This window comes from Ruditapes philippinarum, unplaced genomic scaffold (assembly GCF_026571515.1).
Source record: "Ruditapes philippinarum isolate M1 unplaced genomic scaffold, ASM2657151v2 ctg1880_1_1_1_1, whole genome shotgun sequence".
NCBI classification, from domain to species: Eukaryota; Metazoa; Mollusca; class Bivalvia; order Venerida; family Veneridae; genus Ruditapes; species Ruditapes philippinarum.
In genome coordinates this window covers 104,980-132,660 of record NW_026864922.1, presented here as the reverse complement: position 1 = coordinate 132,660, position 27,681 = coordinate 104,980, and the positions used below count along the sequence as shown (strand labels likewise).

The 27,681-nt window shown below is 35.8% G+C and overlaps 1 protein-coding gene across 2 annotated transcripts in view; it reads left to right on the top strand.

Annotated features, from left to right (window-relative positions):
* Positions 1 to 27,681, top strand: part of LOC132727287 (uncharacterized) — a 153,449-nt gene that overhangs the window by 20,826 nt on the left and 104,942 nt on the right. For both annotated transcript variants that reach the window (XM_060712719.1, XM_060712720.1), the window contains exons 3-8: positions 2,919 to 3,028; positions 7,596 to 7,686; positions 20,432 to 20,494; positions 21,846 to 22,145; positions 23,809 to 23,960; positions 24,866 to 25,028. In XM_060712719.1, the coding sequence (XP_060568702.1) occupies positions 2,919 to 3,028; positions 7,596 to 7,686; positions 20,432 to 20,494; positions 21,846 to 22,145; positions 23,809 to 23,960; positions 24,866 to 25,028 (879 nt within the window). The remainder of the gene's footprint in view (positions 1 to 2,918; positions 3,029 to 7,595; positions 7,687 to 20,431; positions 20,495 to 21,845; positions 22,146 to 23,808; positions 23,961 to 24,865; positions 25,029 to 27,681) is intronic.

The following is a 27,681-nucleotide window of genomic DNA, read 5'->3' as shown; positions in this document are numbered from 1 at the left end:
GACGACGTGTCGCGCGCAACATTTGGGTCGCTACCTTGAAGGTCAAGGTCACAGCATGACCTTGCAGCAAAATCATGTCCGGTCCATAACTTTGTTATTTGAAGTTGGATTTTAAAAATATTTCACAGAAATGATCACCATATTGAGACGATGTGTCGCGTGCAACATCTGGATCGCTACCTTGAAAGTCAAGGTCACAGCATGACCTTGCAGCAAAATAGTGTCCGGTCCATAACTTTGTTATTTGAAATTGGATTTTAAAAATAATTCACAGAAATGATCACCATATTGAGACACTGTGTTGCGCGCAACATTTGGATCGCTACCTTGAAGGTCAAGGTCACAGCATTACCTTGCAGGAAAATCGTGTCCGGTCCATAACTTTGTTATTTGAAGTTGGATTTTAAAAATATTTTAAAGAAATGATCACCATATTGAGACTACATGTTGCGCGCAACATTTGGATCACTACCTTGAAGGTCAAGGTCACAGCATGACCTTGCAGCAAAATCATGTCCGGTCCATAACTTTGTTATTTGAAGTTGGATTTTGTCATTGTTTCTATTTTTAGAAATTGCGTCATTTTTTCTATTTTTAGAAATTGCCTCATTTTTTCTATTTTTAGAAATTGCGTCATTTTTTTCTATTTTTAGAAATTGTGTAATTTTTTCTATTTTTAGAAATTGCGTCATTGTTGCTATTTTTATAAATTGCGTCATTTTTTCTATTTTTAGAAATTGCGTCATTGTTGCTATTTTCAGAAATTGCGTCATTTTTTCTATTTTTAGAAATTGCATCATTTTTGCTATTATTAGAAATTGCGTCATTGTTGCTTTTTTTAAAATTTATTGCTATTTTTAGAAATTGCGTCATTATACCCCCAAAAACGAAGTTTGGGGGGGTATATAGGAGTCACCCGGTGGTCGGTTGGTCGGTCGGTCGGTCGGTCGGTCGGTCCAGACGTCCGTTGCATTTTCCTTGTCCGGACCATAACTTGAAGACTAATGGTTGGAATTCAATATAACTACATACAATGGTCAAGCACATTGAGAGGAAGTGCAGTGCACAAGAACCATAACTCTATCTTGACTAATTACAGAGTTATTGCCCTTTGTTACTTTTCCTTGTCCGGGGCATAACTTGAACACTACTGGTTGGAATTCAAAACAACTTCATACAATTGTCAAACACAATAAGGGGAAGTGCAGTGCACAAGAACCATAACTCTATCTAAAGTAATTACAGAGTTATTGCCCTTTGTTACTTTTCCATTGCTTTCTTTTGTCCGGACCATAACTTGAAGACTAATGGTTGGAATTCAATATAACTACATACAATGGTCAAGCACATTGAGAGGAAGTGCATTGCACAAGAACCATAACTCTATCTTGACTAATTACAGAGTTATTGCCCTTTGTTACTTTTCCTTGTCCGGGGCATAACTTGAACACTACTGGTTGGAATTCAAAACAACTTCATACAATTGTCAAACACAATAAGGGAAAGTGCAGTGCACAAGAACCATAACTCTATCTAAAGTAATTACAGAGTTATTGCCCTTTGTTACTTTTCCATTGCTTTCTTTTGTCCGGACCATAACTTGAAGACTAATGGTTGGAATTCAATATAACTATATACAATGGTCAAGCACATTGAGAGGAAGTGCAGTGCACAAGAACCATAACTCTGTCTTGACTAATTACAGAGTTATTGCCCTTTGTTACTTTTCCTTGTCCGGGGCATAACTTGAAAATTACTGGTTGGAATTCAAAACATATTCATACAATTGTCAAACACAGTAAGGAGAAGTGCAGTGCATAAGAACCATAACTCTATCTAAAGTAATTACAGAATTATTGCCCTTTGTTACTTTTCCATTGCTTTCTTTTGTCCAGAGTATAACTTGAAGACTAATTGTTGGAATTCATTATAACTTCATACAATGGTCAAGCACATTGAGAGGAAGTGCAGTGCACAAGAACCATAACTCCATCTTGACTAATTACAGAGTTACTGCCCTTTGTTACTTTTCCATTGCTTTTTTTTTGTCCGGAGCATAACTTGAAGACTAATGGTTGGAATTCAATATAACTTCATACAATGGTCAAGCACATTGAGAGGAAGTGCAGTGCACAAGAACCATAACTCCATTTTGACAAAATACAGAGTTACTGCCCTTTGATACTTTTCCTTGTCTGGAGCATAACTTAAAACGTACTGGTTGAAATTCAAAACAACTTCATACAATGGTCAAGCACAAAAAGAGGGAGGAAGTGCAGTGCACAAGAACTATAACTCCATCTTCAGTATTTATAGAGTTATTGCCCTTTGTTCCTTTTCTTTGTATTTCTGGACTTATTACAGAGTAATTCAATAAAACTTCTTCAATGGTCAACCACATTGAAAGAAAATGCAATATACAAGAACCACAACTATCTTTAATTGCCCACAACCATAACTCTATATTTCAATTCTTTTACAAGGTATTCTGTTACTAGTAACAACCTCATTTCCGAAGCAGTCTTGTGGGGGTATTAATCACATTTAGTGATAGTTCTAGTTTTTTCTATTTTTAGAAATTGCGTCATTTTGTCTTTTTTTAGAAATTGCACCATTGTTGCTATTTTTAGAAATTGCGTCATTTTTTTCTATTTTTAGAAATTGCGTCATTTTTGCTATTTTAAGAAATTATTGCTATTTCTGGAAATTGCGTCATTGTTTCTATTTTTAGAAATTGCGGCATTTTTTCTATTTTTAAATATTCCATCATTGTTGATATTTTTAGAAATTGCGTCATTTTTTCTATTTTTAGAAATTGTGTTATTGTTGCTATTTTTACAAATTGTGTTATAGTTCCTATTTTAGAAATTGCGTCATTGTTGCTATTTTAAGAAATTGCGTACTGTTGCTTTTTTTAGAAGAATGTTGAGACGTCAAAAAACATACTCAAGGAAGAACTGAAGTTATCGTTTGATGCTGAACGATTAGATATCACCACTAAGTACGAATCTGAATGTAATAAACTCAGGTAAGAGATGTGTCAGAAATGCTTTATATTTGATTCCGCCTGAATAACTCGATAGGGAAAGCATTGTATTTGATATTCACAGTTTTCCTGTTCGATACTAAGGCAAGGCGAAATTTCTCTATGACGTTTGGTTTATACAGAATTTATTTTAGTTTGATTGTGTACGAATCTTAAAGTTTATAAACACTGATGAATCTGTTCCTGGATCCAACTGGTACTGAGCAATGAATGTAAAGTTTTTTGCTTAAGGAAACAACGACTTGCCCCTGACGGGGTTTGAACCCATACGGACACGTTAACCACTCAGCCATGCCGCCACACATTGTTTTGACAGTTTTTTTTCTGTTGGACATTTGATCATGCTCATTGAGTCTAGTGGTTATTTGTCTACTACCGTTTCAGAAGCTACAGAAATATTTCAGAAACTGGTAATTACTGGTTAGTTATCCAGTAAAAGCCAAATAGGTTGATTACCTGCCGTGATAAGTTCGATATTAGCATATAGACCAATTTGAAAAAAAAAACACACTTAAAGAATTATGAATCCTAGTGAATTTGTAGATATTGATTGTTGACCAGTATTATTGTTATAATCCTGAAACCACTCTCGCTTTGTTTTGACAGTTTTTGTAAACATGTAAGCTTGTCTATTGGAGGAGTAAAGGAGAGCTGTTGTTCTCACGCAGGCGTTCGCATTGCTTTAAAACTAGTGTATTTGCTTGCAAGTTCATATCTCCAAAACTACTGAAGGGAAAGGGTTGAAACATAACACACTTGTGCGATGCGATTACCTTTCATGATGGGCTCCAGTCCCATAATTCTGAATGGGCTAAGGTCCCATAACCTTGAATGGGCTCAGGTCCCTTAACTGTTGACAGTTGTGCCATTAAAAGTGAAGCACGGAGTGCTCTGTCTTACGAACAGATCTTGTTAAAACAAATTTTGTCCCAAGAGAGGATGTTTTCCACTGTGATTTCTAAATTTGACAAGATTTCAGTACGGCAGCTTCAAAGCATGCTTACTACATTAAGTCTGTATTCCAAAATATTCTGTTAGGTAATTATCTGAGTTTGCATAATTTGCGCCCTATACCAATGTGGCCATACCACGTGACTTTTCGGGTACGGAACACGCCGATTTTTCACCCGATTCAGGTATGTTTTTTATTCATAACTTATTCATTACTCAACCGATTTTGATCAGATAAGGCGCAGAGTACCCGTAATTATATCAGCTTTCCACGGTATATCAAAATTCTGAAAACCCCTGAATATTTTTTGAGAACATTCGAGTACAGTTTTCTTCTCATAGCCGGGGCCGAGGGGAACGGTACACACTGATTTGTCATAACAAGCGATTTCTTGCAAGTCATGTTTTTTGTCACTATTTTATAGAAAAATACATGTTAAATCTGATATATTTAATATGTCCAATGTATCGAGTGAATGCAGTGATGTTTTAGCATATTTTCATAAAGTTATGTTGAAATGGTACGGAACACACTGTTATTTAAAAAGATACGGTACACACTCAATTTCTGTCTTTGAAATAATTCTAAAATAAAGTATATGAAAATTTAATTTGAATTATAATGTGAGTGATTTTGTTTTCATAGTTATACATTTTATTAATTTAAACGAGAATACTGGGATCTGTTTTGCAATGTATCATTATGCCTACAGTTTGATGTAAACAGGATTACTAAAAAAAAAAAAGAAACATTTGAGAGTACGTAGCGCAAAATTCGATTTTAAATGTTAAACAATTAATGTTTGGCTATAAAATGTTAGTATTTTAGGGAGGGATAAGGAATACATTCAAAACTGTGTTTGTTATGTTTTTCATTTGAAATAATTATGTTAATTTTTTCGGATTATAAAACAAATTATGAAATTCATGGACATCTGTTATGTGCGATTATTCTTCCATTTAATTTTTTGTTCAAATATATAAATGACTGTCTAAACCGAGTATGAATATAAAAAAACAAACAAGCAGTTAAATGTTGATCGAATCTAGAGAATTTGGAGAAAAAACGCTGGTTTTGATGAAAGTGGATTATTTAAATCACGGAAAGTTTAAAGTATTTTTCTGCAACATGATATTTGGTATGATTCATCTGCCAGGGTCCCAAACTAACTGCATGTATTTAATTATCAAATTATCTACATATGGACAAAGATATTCCGCAGTTTTACATGCAATCAAAATAAAAAGCCAGATAAATTGAAGAACCCATATGGGAACAAGGTCTGTTATATAACGTAACGTAGTTTATACAAAGTAACCTTGTTACATATACATGTAAGAAATTTTGGTGAAATTATGCCTATCTTGGACTTTCATTTAAAGATGCTTTAAAAACACGATTTCATGGATATGTGTGCTTGCGTGTTTGTGTTAAAAATAAAATGATTAAACAATGTCTTACGAGGATAGTACACTTTTGATATTTTTATTAATACCCAATAATATTAAGAACGTCGGTCATTCTACTCAGGTGCCCGTTCGTACCTTTATATATATCTAAAGGGGCACTTGTAAAACTGGAAAGTCGCCACATGATCATGTCAGTTTTGGTGAGCCGTGAAACCAAACCAAAAATGACCTATATTACCTGAATTAAAAAGTTATTCTTTAAGCTTCATGCCTTTAAACATAAAAAAATTAAGCCATGGCAACTACATTTTTATTTGTTTGGGTCGTCAGACCAAACAAATAATTGTAGCGAAATTTCAGACTCTAATATAGTGCTTATTTGCAACATCAGAAAGTAGTCCGAACTCCTGGAAGCGGTTACTAACCTTAATAAGTACTCTAACGCCGATAAAATAAGGGGAGATCACTGCGTAAAGAGAGTCAAATGACAGGCGCATTAATTTTCAAGCCTTCTCAGGGGAAGAAAAGTACTTTCCGGTTGGTCAAAGGTTTCAAACATTGTGTCATTCTTTACAGATATACATGCAATAATAAGCTCCATGATTATTTACACCAGTGTTAAACGAAATAAATAAGGGTTACAAACTCAAATTTAGAATGATATGGTTTCTTCAGGCTGTTATCGTGTAACTTCCCCGTGGTCGAGGGGATAATTACACGCTCGTTTAGAAAGAGAGAGAGATATGTCCTGAGCTCAAATCCCATTTAAGGCAACTCGTGTTTTTATTTATTTTTTTTTTCAAGCCAAATAAACATTGAAATGAATATCAGTGTTGTAATAAGCATAATAGCCAATTTACTACAGTTATAACACTGGAAACAGCATTGGTGGCACTATACAAAAACAAATTGGTTTGTAATCTCATAACCTTCACCTTTCTGACATTCTGAGACCAAAACAAATTCAGCGCCTTCTGTGTTTTGATATAATTAAACATGACCATGATACTGCAAAACTGTACCTAGTGACTTACTTATTATTAACAAAATATAAATATATATAATGTTATCAAGTAATGATATTTTTCAGCGATTTAGGTCATGACATTGTTTTATTTTTTTCAGGAGCAAGCAAAAAGACATATCTTATACTTCACTAAAACTAAAATAAATAAATAAAACAACAACAACAATAAACACAGCATTATAACAACATTTCTTTCTATAGAACAATCATTTGAAACGCAACTACATGATTCTTTGAAGAATGAAGTGTTTAACATACCCTAGGTAATTTTAAGTACTAGAAGGACAATTTCTCCTGAAATATAATGCACAAATACATATTAACATGTGAAGTAAGCATAATGATACATTGCAAAACAGGTCCCAGGGTTCTTGTTTAAATTAATAAAATGTATAACTATGACAAAAAATCACTCATATTATAATTTAAATTAAATTTTCATATATTTTATTTTAGAATTATTTCAAAGACAGAAATTGAGTGTGTACCGTATCTTTTTAAATAACAGTGTGTTCCGTACCATTTCGACATAACTTTATGAAAATATGCTAAAACATCACTGCATTCACTCGATAAATTGCACATAGTAAATATATCAGATTTAACATGTATTTTTCTATAAAATAGTGACAAAAAACATATGACTTGCAAGAAATCGCTTGTTATGACAAATGAGTGTGTACCGTTCCCCTCGGCCCCGGCTATGAGAAGAAAACTGTACTCGAATGTTCTCAAAAACCATTCAGGGGTTTTCAGAATTTTGATATACCGTGGAAAGCTGATAAAATTACGGGTACTCTGCGCCTTATCTGATCAAAATCGGTTGAGTAATAAATAAATTATGAATAAAAAACATACCTGAATCGGGTGAAAAATCGGCGTGTTCCGTACCCGAAAAGTCACGTGGTATGGCCACATTGTATACATTGAAACCATTAGCCTCCTTGGGGCAACTGATTCTATCATTCTATCCATTCAACCATTGCAGAACAAGATCACCATTTACTTCAGTGCTGTTTGATCTTTGTCTGCAGTGTTTGCTTAAAAAAATGATGAACAGTTGCGTCCAAATTGAAATTTGACATGTGAATGTAAGATTTTTATTGTGTTTTTAGGTTTGATATTTAATTGTTATAACATATGTTATTTTTCTGTTAACAGGGAGGAATTAAAAAAGATGTGTGAAGAAAGGGACAAAATATTAAATATTCATACAGAATGGCAGGGACAACTTGAATCCTATATACAACAGGTGAGAAGAACTACAACCTCATTTATGTGAAAGGAATGAAAAAAGAAAGAAAAATGAAACATTTTTATTTTATGTTGATTTTTGTGAACCCTTCGAAAGTCATTTGATTTTATTAAAAAGAAAGAAGGTAATTAAAGAGAAACATATTTATTTTATCTTGATTTTTGTGAAAGTTTGAATCTTATTTGAATAAACCATAGAGTTTACTTCTTGTTTTTATGGTCCCCGAAAAATTTCGGGGGAGCATATAGTCGGCGCCTTGTCCGTCTGTCCGTCTGTCCGTCCGTTGTCTTGTCCGGAGCATAACTTGAAAACCCTTGGAGATAATTTGTTGAAACTTCATACAGTGGTAGAGGGCATCAAGGGGGAGTGCAGTGTCAAAGAACCATAACTATTTTGCCCGGTTTTTAGCTCGACTATACGAAGTATATGGAGAGCTGTCCTACTCGCCCCGGCGTCGCGTCGGCGTCCGCGTCCAGATTTTAGATTAAAGTTTTGGTGCAGTAAAATATTTTTCACTATAACTTTGTCATTTCTTAAGGTATCAACTTCGAACTTCAAATATATGTTCCTTATCATCAACCACATCTTATGTGACAAGGTTAATAACTCTAGCATCAATATTTTCAGATTTATCTCCCCTTGAACTTAGAATTTTCCTTAAAAAATACTATTTTTTACTGATACTTCTTTATTTCTTAAGGGACCAACCTCATACTTCAAATATATGTACCTTATCATCATCCCCATCTTATGTGACAAAGTTAATAACTCTAGCACCAATATTTTCAGAATTATCTCCCCTTGAACTTAGAATTTTCCTCAAAAAATACTATTTCTTACTGTTTCTTCTTAATTTCTTAAGGGATCAACCTCATACTTCAAATATATTTACATTATCATCATCCCCATCTTATGTGACAAGGTTCATAACTCTAGCACCAATATTTTCAGATTTATCTCCCTTTGAACTTAGAATTTTCCATAAAAAATATTATTTTTTACTGTAACTTCTTTATTTCTAAAGGGATCAACTTCATACTTCAAATATATTTACGTTATCATCATCAACATCTTATGTGAGAAGGTTCATAACTCTAGCACTAATATTGCAAGAATTATCTCCCCATAACCTTAGATTTATTTACTAGAAAAATGTTATTTTTAGCTCACCTGTCACAAAGTGACAGGGTGAGCTTTTGTGATCGCTTTTCGTCCGGCGTCCGTCCGTCGTCCGTCCGTCGTCCGTAAACTTTTACTTTAAATGACATCTTCTCATAAACCACAAGGCCAATTTCATCCAAACTTCACAGGAATGTTCCTTTGGTGGTCACCTTTAAAAATTGTTCAAAGAATTTAATTCCATGCAGAACTCTGGTTGCCATGGCAACCGAAAGAAAAAACTTTAAATATCTTCTTTTAAAAAACCATAAGAGCTAATGCTAAGATATTTGGCATGAAACATTTTCTAGTGAGTGTCTACCAAGTTTGTTCAAATAAAAGCCCTGGGGTCAAAATTGGCCCCGCCCCGGGGGGTCATTGATTTTCCCTATATGCATATAGTGAAAACTTAAAAAATCTTCTTTTAAAGAACTCAATGAGCTATGGCTAAGATATTGAGCATCAAATATGTTCTAATAGGTGTCTATCAAGTTTGTTCAAAGAAAAGCCCTGGGGTCAAAATTGGCCCCGCCCCAGGGGGTCATTAATTTCCCTATATGCATATAGTAAAAACTTAAAAAATCTTCTTTTAAAGAACCAAAAGAGTTAGAGCTAAGATATTTAGCATGAAACATGTTCTAATAAGTGTCTACCAAGTTTGTTCAAATAAAAGCCCTGGGGTCAAAATTGACCCCGCCCCGGGGGGTCATTGATTTTTCCCTATATATGCATATAGTAAAAACTTAAAAATCTTCTTTTAAAGAACTCAAAGAGCTATGGTTAAGATATTTAGCATCAAACATCTTCTAGTGGGTGTCTACCAAGTTTGTTTCAAATAAAAGCCCTGGGGTCAAAATTGGCCCCGCCCCGGGGGTCATAGATTTTCCTTATATGTGTATAGCAAAAACTTAAAAAATCTTTTTTGAAAAAACCCAAATAGCTAGAGTTAAGATATTAAGCATGAAACATCTTTTAGTGAGTGTCTACAAAGTTTGTTCAAATAAAAGACCTGGGGTGAAAATTGGCCCTTCCCCGGGGTCATTGATTTTCCTTATATGTGTATAGCAAAAACTTAAAATCTTCTTTGAAAAAACCCAAATAGCTAGAGTTTAGATATTAAGCATGAAACATATTCTATTAAGTGTCTACAAAGTTTGTTCAAATAAAAACTCTGGGGTCATAACTGGCCCGGCCCCAGGCGTGTCATTGTTTTTAACTATATGTGTATAGTAAAAACTTTAAAAAAATCTTCTTTTAAATAGCCCAATGAGCTAGAGCTTAGATGTTTAGCATGAAACATTTTCTTATGGGTGTCTACCAAGTTTGTGCAAATAAAAGCCCTTTGGTTAAATTGGCCCTGCAATGTTTTGGGGGGGGGGGTTGGGGCGACCTATATACAGGTGAGCGACCTCAGGGCCATCATGGCCCTCTTGTTTTATATTAACTTTTTTATTTTTAAAGGTATCTACCTCAAACTTCAAATACTTATTCCTTATCATCAATTACATTTTATGTGACAATGTTCATAACTCTTGAAGCAATATTTACAGATTTATCTCTCTTTGAACTTAGGATTTTCTTAAGAAATATAATAACTTCTTTATTTTTTAAGGTATCTACTTCAAACTTCAAATATATATTTCTTATCATTACACAAATGTTGTGTGGCAAGGTCCATAACTCTAGCATGACTATTTCTAGAATTATTTCCCTTGATCTTGGAATTTATGTTAACAAATGTTATTTTTTTACTATAACTTAATACATAATTATATATAATTGATTTTTCTTTCATAGTTTTGTCCTCCTTACTGCGTCCAGTATTTTATTAGTCGAGCTTCGCTGTCTCCTGTGACAGCTCTTGTTGAATTATCTCCCCTTATAGAAAAATCTTGTCCGGGGCATAACTCTAAAACTATAAGAGATATCAACATGAAACTTTGTAGGTGAATAGATCTCAATGGGTAGATGTGCAGTGCATAAGAACAATAACTCTTTTTGTCCTAATTTTGGAGTTATTGCCCTTTGTTAATTTTAATACTTTGAACTTTGTCCGGAACATAACTTGAAAACCCTTGGAGATAATTTGTTGAAACTTCATACAGTGGTAGAGGGCATCGAGGGGGAGTGCAGTGTCAAAGAACCATAACTCTATTTTGCCCGGTTTTTGAATTATCTCCCCTTATAGAAAAATCTTGTCCAGGGCATAACTCTAAAACTATAAGAGATATCAACATGAAACATTGTAGGTAGATAGATCTCATTGAGTAGAGGTGCAGTGCAAAAGAACCATAACTCTCTTAAGCCTCATTTTTGAATAATCTCCCTTTTAGTAAAATCTTGTCCAAGACATAGCTGTAAAACTATAAGAGATATCAACATGAAACTTTGTATGTAGATATATCTCAATGGGTAGATGTGCAGTGCACAAGAATCATAACTCTACCTTGCCTAATTCTGGAGTTATTGCCCTTTGTTTATTTTTACTTTTTGAATTGTCCAGGACATAACTCGGAAATCATAAGAGATATCATCAGGAAACTTTGTAGGTTGATAGATTACATTGATTAGAAGTGCAGTGCAAAGAACTGTAACTCTGCCTTGCCTAATTTTGGAATTATTGCACTTTGAACTTTCTCCAGGAACTCTTAAACTACAAGAGGTGTACTTTCCTGTGTCCAAAACCTATTCGGGGAGCATCACCCGGCTCAAACCGGGCTCTTGTTTGTAACTTTTCTCGGGAGAATGAATTAAATAAAAGATTTTGAAAATAAAACTTCAACTGAAATTGAAATATAATTTGTCATAAGTCGTAGGACTTGGCATACACTTGGGACTTTCTATGATCTTTCCTAATCTTTAGTTTGAGAACACGGTGCCCTAGTGTCATAAGAACCATAGTTATGGCCTCAGTAGGGCTCAAACCCATGATCCTGGTGGCGTCCCTGGCCGTGTGGTTTAGGTCGTTGACTTCAAACCACTTGCCCCTCACCGCTGTGGGTTCAAATTCCGACAGGGACTTTGGATTCTTTCACGTGAGGAAGCTCTCCAGCTAGCTTACAGAAAGTCGATGGTTCTACTCAGGTGCCTGTTCGTGCCTGAAATAATGCATGGAAGGGCACCTGAGGTCTTCGTCCACCAGTAAAGCTGGAATGTTGCGATATGACCTATACTGTGTCGATGTGACATAAAACCCAAAACAACAAACCCATGATTCCTCGGTTGATAGGCAACAGGGATAATCTTTTGAAATCTTAGAAGATAAGTTTCCAATGGATGGTTCCGGACCAATAATTATGCCCCCATTTCGAAGAAAAGGGGGTATATTGCTTTGCACTTGTCTGTCCGTCGGTCCGTAGACCAAATGGTTTCCGAGTGATAACTAAAGAACCCTTAGGCCTAGGAACTTCAAACTTGGTATGGTGATTGGTCATGACCAGTAGATTACCCCTTTTGATTTTGGGGTCAAGGGGTCAAAGGTCAAGGTCACATTGACCTTGTAAGCAAAAACGGTTTCCGATCAATAACTAAAGAACCTTAAGGCCTAGGAACTTCAAACTTGGTATGGTGATTGGTCATGATCAGTAGATGACCGCTATTGATTTGGGGGTCAAGGGGTCAAAGGTCAAGGTCACATTGACCGTGTCAGCAAAAATGGTTTCCGATCAATAACTAAAGAACCTTAAGGCATAGGAACTTTAAACTTGGTATGGTGATTGGTCATGATCAGTAGATGACCCCTATATATTTTGGGGTCAAGTGGTCAAAGGTCAAGGTCACATTGACCTTGTAAGCAAAAACGGTTTCCGATCAATAACTAAAGAACCTTAAGGCCTAGGAACTTCAAACTTGGTATGGTGATTGGTCATGATCAGTAGATGACCCCTATTGATTTTGGGGTCAAGGGGTCAAAGGTCAAGGTACCATTGACCTTGTAAGCAAAAACGGTTCCCGATCAATAACTAAAGAACCTTAAGGCCTAGGAACTTCAAACTTGGTATGGTGATTGGTCATGATCAGTTGAAGACCCCTATTGATTTTGGGGTCCAGGGGTCAAAGGTCAAGGTCACATTGACCTTGTAAGCAAAAACGGTTTCCGATCAATAAATAAAGAACCTTAAGGCCTAAGATCTTCAAACTTGGTATGGTGATTGGTCATGATCAGTAGATGACCACTATAGATTTTGGAGTCAAGGGGTCAAAGGTCAAGGTCACATTGACCTTGAAAGCAAAAACAGTTTCCGATCAATAACTAACGAACTTTTAGGACTAGGAACTTCAAACTTGGTATGGTTATTGATCATGATCAGTAGATGACCCCTATTGATTTTAGAGTCAAGGGGTCAAAGGTCAAGGTCACATTGACCTCTTGGGTAAAAACGGTTTCTGATCAATATCAAAAGAACCCTAAGGCATAAGAACTTCAAACTTGGTATGGTGATTGGTCATGACCAGCAGATGACCTCTATTGATTTTGGGGTTAAGGGGTCAAAGGTCAAGGTCACATTGATCTTGTAGGTAAAAACTGTTTCCGATCAATAACGAAAGAACCCTTAGGCCTAGGGATTTCAAACTTGATATGGTGATTGGTCATGATCAGTAGATGACCCCTATTTATTTTGGGGTTAAGGGGTCAAAGGTCAAGGTCACATTGATCTTGTAGGTAAAAACGGTTTCTGATCAGTAAAGAAAGAACCCTAAGGCATAGGAACTTCGAACTTGGTATGGTGATTGTTCATGACCAGCAGATGACCTATTGATTATGGGGTCAAGGGGTCAAAGGTCAAGGTCACATTGACCTTGTAGGTAAAAACGGTTTCCGATCAATTAAATAAAAAAGCTTAGGCCTAGGAACTTCAAACTTTGTATGATAATTGGTCGTGACCAGCAGATGACCCCTATTGAGTTTTGGGTCAAGGGGTCAAAGGTCAAGGTCTTGTTTTTATGGTCCCCGAAAAATTTCGGGGGAGCATATAGACTGCGCCTTGTCCGTCTGTCCGTCCGTTGTCTTGTCCGGAGCATAACTTGAAAACTCTTGGAGATAATTTGTTGAAACTTCATACAGTGGTAGAGGGCATCGAGGGGGACTGCAGTGTCAAAGAACCATAACTCTATTTTGCCCGGTTTTTGAATTATCTCCCCTTATAGAAAAATCTTGTCCGGGGCATAACTCTAAAACTATAAGAGATATCAACATGAGACTTTGTAGGTGAATAGATCTCAATGGGTAGATGTGCAGTGCATAAGAACAATAACTCTTTTTGTCCTAATTTTGGAGTTATTGCCCTTTGTTAATTTTAATACTTTGAACTTTGTCCGGAACATAACTTGAAAACCCTTGGAGATAATTTGTTGAAACTTCATACAGTGGTAGAGGGCATCGAGGGGGAGTGCAGTGTCAAAGAACCATAACTCTATTTTGCCCGGTTTTTGAATTATCTCCCCTTATAGAAAACTCTTGTCCGGGGCATAACTCTAAAACTATAAGAGATATCAACATGAAACTTTGTAGGTGAATAGGTCTCAATGGGTAGATGTGCAGTGCATAAGAACAATAACTCTTTTTGTCCTAATTTTGGAGTTATTGCCCTTTGTTAATTTTAATACTTTGAACTTTGTCCGGAACATAACTTGAAAACCCTTGGAGATAATTTGTTGAAACTTCATACAGTGGTAGAGGGCATCGAGGGGGAGTGCAGTGTCAAAGAACCATAACTCTATTTTGCCCGGTTTTTGAATTATCTCCCCTTATATAAAACTCTTGTCCGGGGCATAACTCTAAAACTATAAGAGATATCAACATGAAACTTTGTAGGTGAATAGATCTCAATGGGTAGATGTGCAGTGCATAAGAACAATAACTCTTTTTGTCCTAATTTTGGAGTTATTGCCCTTTGTTAATTTTAATACTTTGAACTTTGTCCGGAACATAACTTGAAAACCCTTGGAGATAATTTGTTGAATCTTCATGCAGTGGTAGAGGGCATCGAGGGGGAGTGCAGTGTCAAAGAACCATAACTCTATTTTGCCCGGTTTTTGAATTATCTCCCCTTATAGAAAAATCTTGTCCAGGGCATAACTCTAAAACTATAAGAGATATCAACATGAAACATTGTAGGTAGATAGATCTCATTGAGTAGAGGTGCACTGCAAAAGAACCATAACTCTCTTAAGCCTCATTATGCCTCCACAATGTGGGAGCATATAGCGTTGCACTTGTTCGTCCGTCCGTCAGTCGGTTTGTCCGTCAGTGCGTCAGTCCGTCCGTACGTCCCGATATCTTGTGAACGCAACTCCTCTTAAACCGCATGGCAGATTTTGCTTAAACTTACAGGGATGAACAACCTTAATGTGTAGATGGTAGTAAAGGAAGGAATTTTTGCTGCGACCAAATTTAACAGAATTATGGCCCTTTGTTGATTTTTATGCCCCCACAGAGTGGGAGCATATAGCGTTGCACTTGTCCGTCCGAGTGTCAGTCCGTCAGTCCGTCCGTACGTCCCGAAATCTTGTGAACGCAACTCCTCTTAAAACCGGATGGCAGATTTTTGCTTAAACTTACAGGGATGAACAACCTTAATGTGTAGATGGTAGTAAAGGAAGGAATTTTTGCTGCGACCAAAATTTAACAGAATTATGGCCCTTTGTTGATTTTTTCACTAGATACTATGAAGAAATTTTGTGAACGCAACTCCTCTTAAACCGCATGGCAGATTTTGCTCAAACTTACAGGGGATGAACAACCTTAATGTGTAGATGGTAGTAAAGGAAGGAATTTTTGCTGCGACCAAATTTAACAGAATTATGGCCCTTTGTTGATTTTTTCACTATATACTATGTAGAAATTTTGTGAATGCAACTCCTCTTAAACCGCATGGCAGATTTTGCTTTAAACATACAGGGTCCGATGAACAACCTTTAAGGTGAAGATGGTAGTAAAGGAAGGAATTTTTGCTGCGACCAAACTTTACAGAATTATGGCCCTTTTGTTGATTTTTTCACTATATACTATATAGAAATTTTGTGAATGCAACTCCTTTTAAACCGGATGGCAGATTTTGCTTAAACTTCCAGGATGAACAACCTTTATGTGTAGATGGCAGTAAAGGAAGGAATTTTCGCTGCAACCAAATTTAAAAGAATGGCCCTTTGTTGTTTTTTTTCATTATATACTATGTAGAAATTTTGTGATTGCAACTCTCTTAAACCGGATGGCAGATTTTGCTTAAACTTCCAGGGATTAACATGGTAGATGGTAGTAAAGGTAGGAATTTTTGCTGCGACCAAGAACAGAATTATGGCCCTTTGTTGATTTTTAGTTTTCAACTTGTGGCACATGTAGTCCAAAAAATTTTGACCTAGAGTCATAAGATTGACAGAACAGTGGTGTGTGGGGGCATCCGTGTCCTATGGACACATTTTCTAGTTTCACTAGATACTATGAGAAATTTTGTGAACGCAACTCCTCTAAAACCGCATGGCAGATTTTGCTTAAACTTACAGGGATGAACAACCTTAATGTATAGATGGTAGTAAAGGAAGGAATTTTTGCTGCGACCAAATTTAACAGAATTATGGCCCTTTGTTGATTTTTATGCCCCCACAATGTGGGAGCATATAGCGTTGCACTTGTCCGTCCGTCCGTCAGTCCGTCCGTACGTCCCGAAATCTTGTGAACGCAACTCCTCTTAAACCGGATGGCAGATTTTGCTTAAACTTACAGGAATGAACAACCTTAATGTGTAGATGGTAGTAAAGGAAGGAATTTTCGCTGTGACCAAATTTGACAGAATTATGGCCCTTTGTTGATTTTTTCACTAGATACTATGTAGAAATTTTGTGAACGCAACTCCTCTTAAACCGCATGGCAGATTTTGCTTAAACTTACAGGGATGAACAACCTTAATGTGTAGATGGCAGTAAAGGAAGGAATTTTTGCTGCGACCAAATTTAATAGAATTATGGCCCTTTGTTGATTTTTTCACTATATACTATGTAGAAATTTTGTGAACGCAACTCCTCTTAAACCGCATGGCAGATTTTGCTTAAACTTACAGGGTTGAACAACCTTAATGTGTAGATGGTAGTAAAGGAAGGAATTTTTGCTGCGACCAAATTTAACAGAATTATGGCCCTTTGTTGATTTTTTCACTATATACTATGTAGAAATTTTGTGAACGCAACTCCTCTTAAACCGCATGGCAGATTTTGCTTAAACTTACAGGGATGAACAACCTTAAGGTGAAGATGGTAGTAAAGGAAGAAATTTTCGCTGCGACCAAATTTTACAGAATTATGGCCCTTTGTTGATATTTTCACTATATACTATATAGAAATTTTGTGAATGCAACTCCTCTTAAACCGGATGGCAGATTTTGCTTAAACTTCCAAGGATGAACAACCTTAAGTGTAGATGGCAGTAAACGAAGGAATTTTTGCTGCAACCAAATTTAACAGAATTATGGCCCTTTGTTGTTTTTTTCATTATATTCTATGTAGAAATTTTGTGAACGCAACTCTTCTTAAACCGGATGGCAGATTTTGCTTAAACTTCCAGGGATTAACAACCTTAATGTGTAGATGGTAGTAAAGGTAGGAATTTTTGCTGCGACCAAATTTAACAGAATTATGGCCCTTTGTTGATTTTTAGTTTTCAACTTGTGGCACATGTAGTCCCAAAATATTTGACCTAGAGTTATAAGATTGACAGAACAGTGGCGTGTGGGGGCATCCGTGTCCTATGGACACATTTCTAGTTTCACTATATACTATGTAGAAATTTTGTGAACGCAACTCCTCTTAAACCGCATGGCAGATTTTGCTTAAACTTACAGGGATTAACAACCTTAATGTGTAGATGGTAGTAAAGGAAGGAATTTTTGCTGCGACCAAATTTTACAGAATTATGGCCCTTTGTTGATTTTTATGCCACCGAAGCATCTGCGATGCGGTGGCATATAGCGATTCACCTGTGTGAATGTATGTGTGTGTGTTTGTTTGTTTGTGTGTGTGTGTGTGTTATATAGATTATATAGTCAACTTAAAAAATCTTCTTGTGAAAAACCACTTGTCCAATTTCAACCAAACTTGGCAGGATTGATCCTTGGGTGAAGGGCTTCCAAAGTTGTTCAAAGAATTTCATTCCATGCAGAAATCTGGTTGCCATGGCAACCAAAACATGGCAACCAAAAGGAATTATAAGAATAAATTTTATTTAAAAAATCTTCTTGTAAAGATCCAAAAGGCCTAAAGGTTGTTCAAATTATAGCCCTGGGGTCAAAAACGGCCCGCCCCGGGGGTCATTGATTTTCACTATATATACATATAGTAAAAACATAAAATACCTTCTAGTAAAGACCCTAAAGGCCTAGAGCTTAGATATTTTGCATAAGGCATTGTCTGGTAGAAATCTACCAAGATTGTTCAAATTATAGCCCTGGTGTCAAAATAAGCCCCGTCCCGGGGGTCATTGATTTTCACTATATGTACTTATAGTAAAAACTTAAAACCTTCTTGTAAAGACCAAAAAGGCCTAGAGCTTAGATATTTTGCATAAGGCATTGTCTGGTAGACCTTGACCCAAATTGTTCAAATTATAGCCCTGGGGTCAAAATCGGCCCTGCCCCAGGGGTCATTGGTTTTCCTTATAATATATGTATATAGTAAAAAAATCTTCTAGCAATTGACAAATGCTAGAGGTTAGATATTTTGCATGAAACATTGTGAAGTGAACTTCTAGCAAGATTGTTCAAATTATAGCCCTGGTGTTAAAATTGTCCCCGCCCCGGGGGTCATTAATTTTCAATATGTACATATAGTAAAAAATAAAAAAATCTTAGTGTCTGAAGGTACAAGGCCTAGAGCTTTAATATTTGTTAAATGATATTATCTTTAAGTACTCTACCAAAGTTATTCAAATTTTGCCTCTAGTGTCAAAACAAGCCCCGCCCAGGGGGCCATAGGTTTTCCTTATATGTATATAGTAAAAACTTTAAAAAAATTCTTCTAGCAATTGACAAATGCTAGAGGTTAGATATTTTGCATGAAACATTGTGAAGTGAACTTCTAGCAAGATTGTTCAAATTATAGCCCTGGGGTGAAAATTGTCCCCGCTCAGGGGGCCATAGGTTTTCCTTATATGTATATAGTAAAAACTTAAAATAATCATCTTCTCAAAATTTACAAAGGCTAGAGTTAAGATATTTTTCATGAAACATGTAGTGAACCTCTAGCAAGATTATAGCCCTGGGGTCAAAATTGGCCTTGCCCCACCCCCAGGGGTCATTGATTTTCACTATGTACATATAATAAAAAATTAAAAAATCTTCTTGTCTAAAGGTACAAGGCTTAGAGCTTTAATATTTGGTATATAATATCATCTATGGGTCCTCTACTAAAGTTGGTTTAATAATGCCCCTAGTGTTTAAATTGCCCTGCCCCAGAGGCGATAGTTTTCCTTTTATGTATAAAGTAAAAACTTGAAAAATCTTCTTCTCTGAATTGAAAAATCTTCTTCTCTGAATTGACAAAGGCTAGAGGTTAAATATATGGCATGAGACTTTGCGAAGTGAACCTTTACCAAGATTGTTCAAATTATAGCCCTGGGGTCAAAATTGGTCCCGCCCCGAGGGTCATTGATTTTCATTATGTACATTTTGTAAAAGAATAAAAAATATTTTTGTCTGAAGGTACAAGGCATAGAGCTATAGGTCCTCTACCAAAGTTGTTCAAATTTTTCCCCTGGTGTCAAAATTGGCACTGCCCGGGGGCAGTGATTCTCATTATGTACACATAGTAAAAACAGAAAATAAAACAAATGTTTTCTGAATGGGAGAAAGCTACATGTACAACTTAGATATTTGACTTGAAATGTTGTTTGGTAGACTGTATCAAGATTGTTTTGAATTAAATCCTTGGGTCCAAAATTTTACCTTGCCCAAGGGGACAGTGACCTTCTTTCTTGTCCTTTGATGTACAGCAATGAAATTTTGACCATGTGCACAGTTTTAGTTGTAAAATTGAACTTTGATATCAGGTGACCTAGATTTTGATGATGTTACCTACTTTCTTGTCCTTTGATGTACAGCTATGAAATTTAAACCATGTGCACGGATTAAGATGTAAAGTGAACTTTGATTTCAGCTGACCTAGATTTTTACAAAGTGTCTTACTGTGTTGTCCTTTGATGTAGTCATGAAATTTAGGCTGTATGAAATATGACTTTCACCACCAAATTTACTAGACTCGAGTGCATTGATATATTCCTACTCTGATCTTTTAATGAGTTAACAACAGATTTAACCACTAATCTGATATAAAAAATTAGATAGGTCAGGGATCTATGCATTATGACACTCTTCAAAATTGTATAGAAACAAAAAAAATATGTTCCTACACTACTATTTAGTGTTGTATTAATGCGGTGGCATAGCATTTTTCTCAAATGCAATCTTGTTTTTTTTATGTTTTGGTGTGATGGCAAGTTCTTGAGAAATTCACTGTGTATAAGAGTTATTTCAGTACTAAAATGTTATCTATTTATAGATTTATGTTTCTATTTTTGGATTTTCATTTCTATTTTTAGATTAACCAACTTGAGAGAGAGGTTGAGCAGCACAAGACCCAGCTAAGAACAGCAAACACTGAGGTAATAATATATTTATTACATCATAATACATGTAATAATTTATTTTGGATTTTACTCACCAAAAAGACTCTTAAATGTGGTATAAATTTAACATTAACATCTGCAGTATCTGCATTTTTGCATAGTAAGAAGACACAGTTATACAGGTAAACCTGTGGACAAAGGCCATTCAAAGGAGAGACCAAACATGGCCTTTATAAACAAGTGGTCTTGATTTGGAGGTTACTCTGTTGATGTTAGCCAATAAATGGTTAACAAATAAATGGTTGACGAGGAATGACCTTTATTTACAGGGTGGTCTTTCTGTGGTGGTGGTCTTTTACACATGTTTGACTGTATGCTATATAAATATACCAAAATGATTTGTCACTCTTATTCCATTGTCTGAGATTTACTTAAATGGTTATTAGTCCCCTACCGGTTTACCGGAGGGGACTTTAGGTTTACCCTCCGTCCGTCTGTCTGTCCGTCTGTCTGTCTGTCAGTCTGTCTGTCTGTCTGTCAGAAACTTGAAATATGGGTAGATGGCAGTCTGGAGATTATGCATGTCTTTTTCTTTTCTTCCTATGTTGAAAATTCTGGTTGCTATGGCAACAAATAGACTGAAAATATGCCAAATTTTACACATAAACTGGATCCTGTGTTCGCAAAAAGTAATAGAAATATTTTTATGAAACTTGTAATATGGGTAGATGGCAGTCTGGAGATTATGCACGTTTTTTTCTTTTCTTCCTATGCTGAAAATTATGGTTGCTATGGCAACACATAGACTGAAAATATGGCAAATTTTACACTTACACTGAATCCAGTGATAACTCAAAAAGTACTGGAAATATTTTTATGAAACTTGATATATGGGTAGATGGCAGTCTTGAGATTATGCATGTCTTATCTGTTCCCCCTATTTTGAAAAAATATTGGTTGCCTTGGCAACAAATAGGCTTAAAACATGGCAAATATAACATTGTTTGTGATAAGTCATTATATACTATGTAGAAATTTTGTGAACGCAACTCCTCTTAAACCGGATGGCAGATTTTGCTTAAACTTCCAGGGATTAACAACCTTAATGTGTAGATGGTAGTAAAGGTAGGAATTTTTGCTGAGACCAAATTTAACAGAATTATGGCCCTTTGTTGATTTTTAGTTTTCAACTTGTGGCACATGTAGTCCAAAAAATATTTGACCTAGAGTCATAAGATTGACAGAACAGTGGCGTGTGGGGGCATCCGTGTCCTATGGACACATTTTTAGTTAACTCCAGTCTTAGAGAATGAGGAAATAAATTTAGAATTGTTTTGCTCATATATATGTTGAATATAATACATGTTTTATTTTTGTCGTGTTTCAGATTGGATCTGGACAAAGTTCATCCCTTCAAAACTCTATGACCTCACAGACTGCTTCCAATGTTAGTGCTCTTGTCTCACTACAACAGAATGCCTTGCATGATAATTTGGGTCCCAGTCGAACAGAATTAACCAGTGTTACAGGAAGTGGTTTATCGTTTATGAAAGGAAGTAGTTTATCAGCAGGGTCACAGTCTGTTGCTGGTCCCTCAAATGCCATTCCAGCATCATCGGTGTCCCAAAATGCAATGTTACAACAAAGACAGAAGCCTCAAAGATCAAAGTTACCACCACCATCAAAGGTATTATCATATAAACATTAATCTTCAAATTTTATATTATTCACATTGGATAATTGATTTCATCCTAGTTTTTGATATACACATATTTGATAATGATACAATGTTAGGAATCAGGTAAACTTGAGATAAATCACCCTTAACTATCTAATGATCTAATGAACATAGACACTGTATATATCATATTTTATGTCTTTGTCTGTTAATATGAGTCAAAATTAGGAACAACCCATATCAATTTGCTTATGACAGGTGTAAATAACTATATTTTGTAACATATCTTTTTTAGACAATAATAATGAAGTCTGTCATTCGTCGTTATCCAGTACAAAAGACATTCTTTACAATAAATTTTATTGTTTGTGATAAATGATAACATAAGTTCTGTAATAGATATCATTAAATTTTGCCTGGAACTAAAAAAGTACTTATTTGACTTTACATATTGTCATTTAGATTGTTCAGATGTAGAAAAAAAAGATTTAAAGAAATGTTTTTAGATGTGTCATTTAAAATAGAACCAAAAAAAAAATCTTTTTTTTGCACACCAAGTGTATACATGAGTGAAATCGACATACATGGTTTGTATAGACAAGGATATTTACAATTTACAATTGTAACAGGTGCCTCAATGTCAGAAATGGAAAACTATGAATCATTTGCCCCTCACCTCTGGTACTACAATCCTGTTGAAGAATATTAAATTCTCTCCTATGAAAAATATCTAACCTGCTGCCTGATGTCTACAAGAATGTTTGGATTACATTAAACAAGTTTTAAGCGTTTCTAGGGGTGTGGATCATCGGATAAGTGACGATCCGATCCGAACCACGATTCAGCACTTACGATTCACAAATCGAACCACAAATCTTTTGTTATCAAGACACCCATAAAAACATGTACATTAGTTATAAAAACATGTTAAATTAAAAAAACAAACAATACTAAACATTAAACATATAAACTAGGTTTATGTTTTTATTCTTTGGAGGAGTATTTTTGTTTTGTTTTTTGAAACCAATTACTTCCTAGCTCAGCATCATGGTACATGGTCTTTAACCGGAAAAAATTGTATTTAGTTAAACTTCATATGATTTATACTCAAATAGTATTTTTCTTGATTTTAAGAGTGTGAGAAACAGTGAAAGTATATAAAAAAATTAAATCGCAATCCACAATCTCTGGGCTTAAGAATATTCAAACTCGATTTTTTCACTTTGATTCGTGATTATCCAAGTACTCGGATACTCACCCCAGCCCTAAGCGTTACTATAGTGGAAATAAGTCTCCGATATTTATATTTTATTTCACTATAGTAATTTTATGTACTATGAAACACTATAGTAATTTTATGTACTATGAAAAAAAATTATACATTTTATTACAGGGCTTTCATTTGTGGAAGTTTGGAAGTCATTTACGCCTTGATTTTGGCTTGCGACTTCAAAAAATACAAAGATATAATGCTTTTCCTGCTTAACCTATATAGTGTTACATTCATTGTCAGACATTTTGCAGTCAGTTTAAGACTTAATGGAAGCCCTGCTGTAGGCTTAAGCAGGCACAGATTTGAGCCGAGCATCTTTAGAATTCTTGGTTGTCATGGCAACAGGTAACAGATAAGTTTGACCAACTATTGCAATTCTATTTCATTTATGATTTTCAGATTCCAGCATCAGCTGTTGAGATGCCTGGTTATATGATGACAACATTGGACGTTCAGTTTGGTAACCTCGAGTTCGGTTCTGACAGCTCAGCATTCTCATTTAGAGGAAATGAATCTGTTAATAGTGCTTTCACTAGTGCTGATTCTAACAGGTGAGCTTGGTTATCTGTGGTTACAGTAGATTATACCCTGAAATATTTTATTGGTGTTGAAAAGTGTCAGATAGATTGTATATGGGTTTTTTGTAATTTAAAAAATGATTATTTTTTGTGTGTGCAAGGTTAGGCATGAAAGAGAGCCTTTTATCAAGCTCCTCATGTAAAATGAGACATGAAAAGTATCATGTGACTAAGTTTGGATCCTCCTGCTATGGGAGAGTGTCAGATTTATAATCTAGGTGTCCGTTGTTTGATCAAAGGGTGTGGTGAAATTTCTCTGTAACAATTGATCCTTTATTTAGTCATATGAGCCGCATCATGACAAAAACAACATAATGGTTTTGCGACCAGCATGGATCCAGACCAGCCTGCGCATCCACGCAGTCTGATCAGGATCCATGCTGTTCGCTATCAGTTTCTCTACTTGTAATAGAGATGGTATGTGAACAGCATGGATCCTGATCAGACTGCGCGGATGCGCAAGCTGGTCTGGATCCATGCTGGTCACAAACCCATTATGTTGGTTTTGTCGTGACGCGGCTCATGGTTATTTGTCTCTCAGTGCTGATTTAGTGATCAAGTCTGTAACTTGCGGAGAAATTGTAATTACTGGTTAGTTATTTACGAAATCTGGTGTAGGGGTACAACCAAAAAATTGTTTTAAAAAAAAATTTGTAAAAATCACAAAAGCGAACAAATTTATTCCAGTAGGAACAATCTCTAAATTCTTTACAAGATTCTGTTAATCATAAGAAATATAGAGTAAGAAAAATAAGAGGACAAATTTGAGATTTATAAAACAGCAAACTGATTGATAAAGAGGGTTTAACCCCTGGAAACGTTGGTGGTTGTGAAATTAGATAGTTTAACTGTTTACACAACATATTTTATTTTGACAGCATATCAACTGTAAATGATCATGGCGGTGCAACTGTGGGTCAGGTACAGAATTTAAGTAAAACGAGCGAGTCACTGATATCAGGCGGAGTTGAACAAAGTTCTCCTAGGAGCAGTTCCCTATGTCAGCAGTCACCATACACAACACGAACCAAACAGAACCAGGTATTTTCGTCTGGATTTATTTAGTATTTTTAGAGTTATTGCCCTTCACTTAGAAAATTTTTGCAATTTTCAACTTGTGTGTTGCAAGTTACTCAAAAAGGATTTGACATATTCATTAAACCTTATGGGCTGGTTGCTCAGCATATTTAGATTTGCACCTGGGGTTTCGCTTGTGGATTTATCAAGTATTTGTAGAGTTATTTCCCTTGACTTACTGTAGTAAAAAGAGTGACAGAACAGCGCGGTGGAGGCACCTGTGTCCTATGGACACATTTCTAGTTTTTAGCTCACCTGTCACAAAGTGACAGGGTGAGCTTTTGTGATCGCTTTTCGTCCGGCGTCCGTCCGTCCGTCGTCCGTCCGTCGTCCGTAAACTTTTACTTTAAATGACATCTCCTCATAAACCACTAAGCCAATTTCATCCAAACTTCACAGGAATGTTCCTTTGGTGGTCACCTTTAAAAATTGTTCAAAGAATTTAATTCCATGCAGAACAAGATATTTGGCATGAAACATCTTCTAGTGAGTGTCTACCAAGATTGTTCAAATAAAAGCCCTGGGGTCAAAATTGGCCCCGCCCCGGGGGGTCATTGATTTTCCCTATATGCATATAGTAAAAACTTAAAACATCTTCTTTTAAAGAACCCAAAGAGCTAGAGCTAAGATATTTAGCATGAAACATGTTCTAATGGGTGTCTACCAAGTTTGTACAAATAAAAGCCCTGGGGTCAAAATTGGCCCCGCCCCGGGGGGTCATTGATTTTCCCTATATGCATATAGTAAAAACTTAAAAAATCTTCTTTTAAAGAACCCAAAAAGCTAGAGCTAATATATTTAGCATGAAACATGTTCTAATGGGTGTCTACCAAGTTTGTTCAAATAAAAGCCCTGGGGTCAAAATTGGCCCCGCCCCGGGGGGTCATTGATTTTCCCTATATGCATATAGTAAAAACTTAAAAAATCTTCTTTTAAAGAACCAAAAGAGTTAGAGCTAAGATATTTAGCATGAAACATGTTCTAATAAGTGTCTACCAAGTTTGTTCAAATAAAAGCCCTGGGGTCAAAACTGGCCTGGCCCAAGGGATTGTTTTTAGCTCGACTTTTCTATGAAAAGGGGAGCTATCCTACTCGCCCCGGCGAGCGTTAGCGTTGGCGTCACACCTTGGTTAAGTTTTTCGTACCACCCCACTTTATTTCAGAAGTATTACAAGTATGGCTTTGAAACTTACCATACTTGTTCACCATCATAACCTCCATCTACAGACAAGAGTACATAACTCTGTCAAGGTTTTTGACAGAATTATGGCCCTTTTTTGACTTAGAAAGTGTATTGAGCTTGGTTAAGTTTTTTGTACCACCTCACTTTATTTCAAAACCATTGGAGGAATTGCTTTGAAACTGACCATACTTGTTTACCATCACGACCTTCATCAACAGACAAGAGGACATAACTCTGTCAAGGTTTTTGACAGAATTATGCCCCTTTTTGACTTAGAAAATACATTGAATATGGGTAAAATCCACTTATTGCCTTAACCCTTTGAGATATTGCTTTGAAACTTTTAATGCTATTTCACATCATTACCCCCATCTGTACGCAAGAGAAGGTAACTCTGTCAGGGATTTGTTTTAAAAATTAAGGCCTTTTATCGACTTAGAATCTTGGTTAAGTTTTTTGTACCAGTCAACTTTTTGACTGAACTGGTTGAGATATTAAATTGAAAGTTGGAATACTTGTTTACCATCATGGTCCCAAACATGGGCAGGAGAAGGTAATTCTGTTAAGGATTTTATTTGAATTATGGCCCTTTTTGACTTAGAAACTCAGTTAAAATTTTCATTCTTGTCCACTTGTTGACCTAACCATTTGAGATATTACTTTGGAACTTGGAGTTCTTATGTGCCATCATGAGACCTATCTGTAAGCAAGAGAAGATAACTCTGTGAAAATGTTTCTTGATTTGTACTTAGAAATTCCTAGTTAAAGTCTTGTGTGCCCTTAACTGTCAAAGTTTTGTTTTATAGGCAAGCACTAAAAAAGTCGAGCGCGCTGTCCTTCTGACAGCTCTTGTTAACTATATGACTTTGTGTATAGTAATTACTTAAAAAAAATCTTCTTTTAAAAAGCCCAATGAGCTAGAGCTTAGATGTTTAGCATGAAACATCTTCTTATGGGTGTCTACCAAGTTTGTGCAAATAAAAGCCCTTGGGTTTAATTGGCCCTGCAACGTTGGGGGGGGGGATTGGGGTTGTGGGGGGGCCTATATACAGGTGAGCGATCTCAGGGCCATCATGGCCCTCTTGTATATTTGTCTTAATATTTCCATATCTTTGTCACTGGTCAAGGAAATATAGGTTTAATATACTGTTAGGAATAGTGATAGGGGGTTTGTTCTAAGACTTTGTGGAACAAATGAATATATCATTGTTAAATAATATAATACAGAAATATGATATGATTGGAGTGTATGCAAGCTTGAAGCGCCTTCACAATTTTGAATTAGTGTTTGAAATTATTTTTTGTCCAGTAGGATTGCAGTATTTCAAATGAATCGTAACACATTTACTTTGGTTAATCAACAAACTGTGAATCAGTCTAGTAAATCAACTGCTCAAATCAAATTAAATTTTATTTATTGTCAGTATATATATA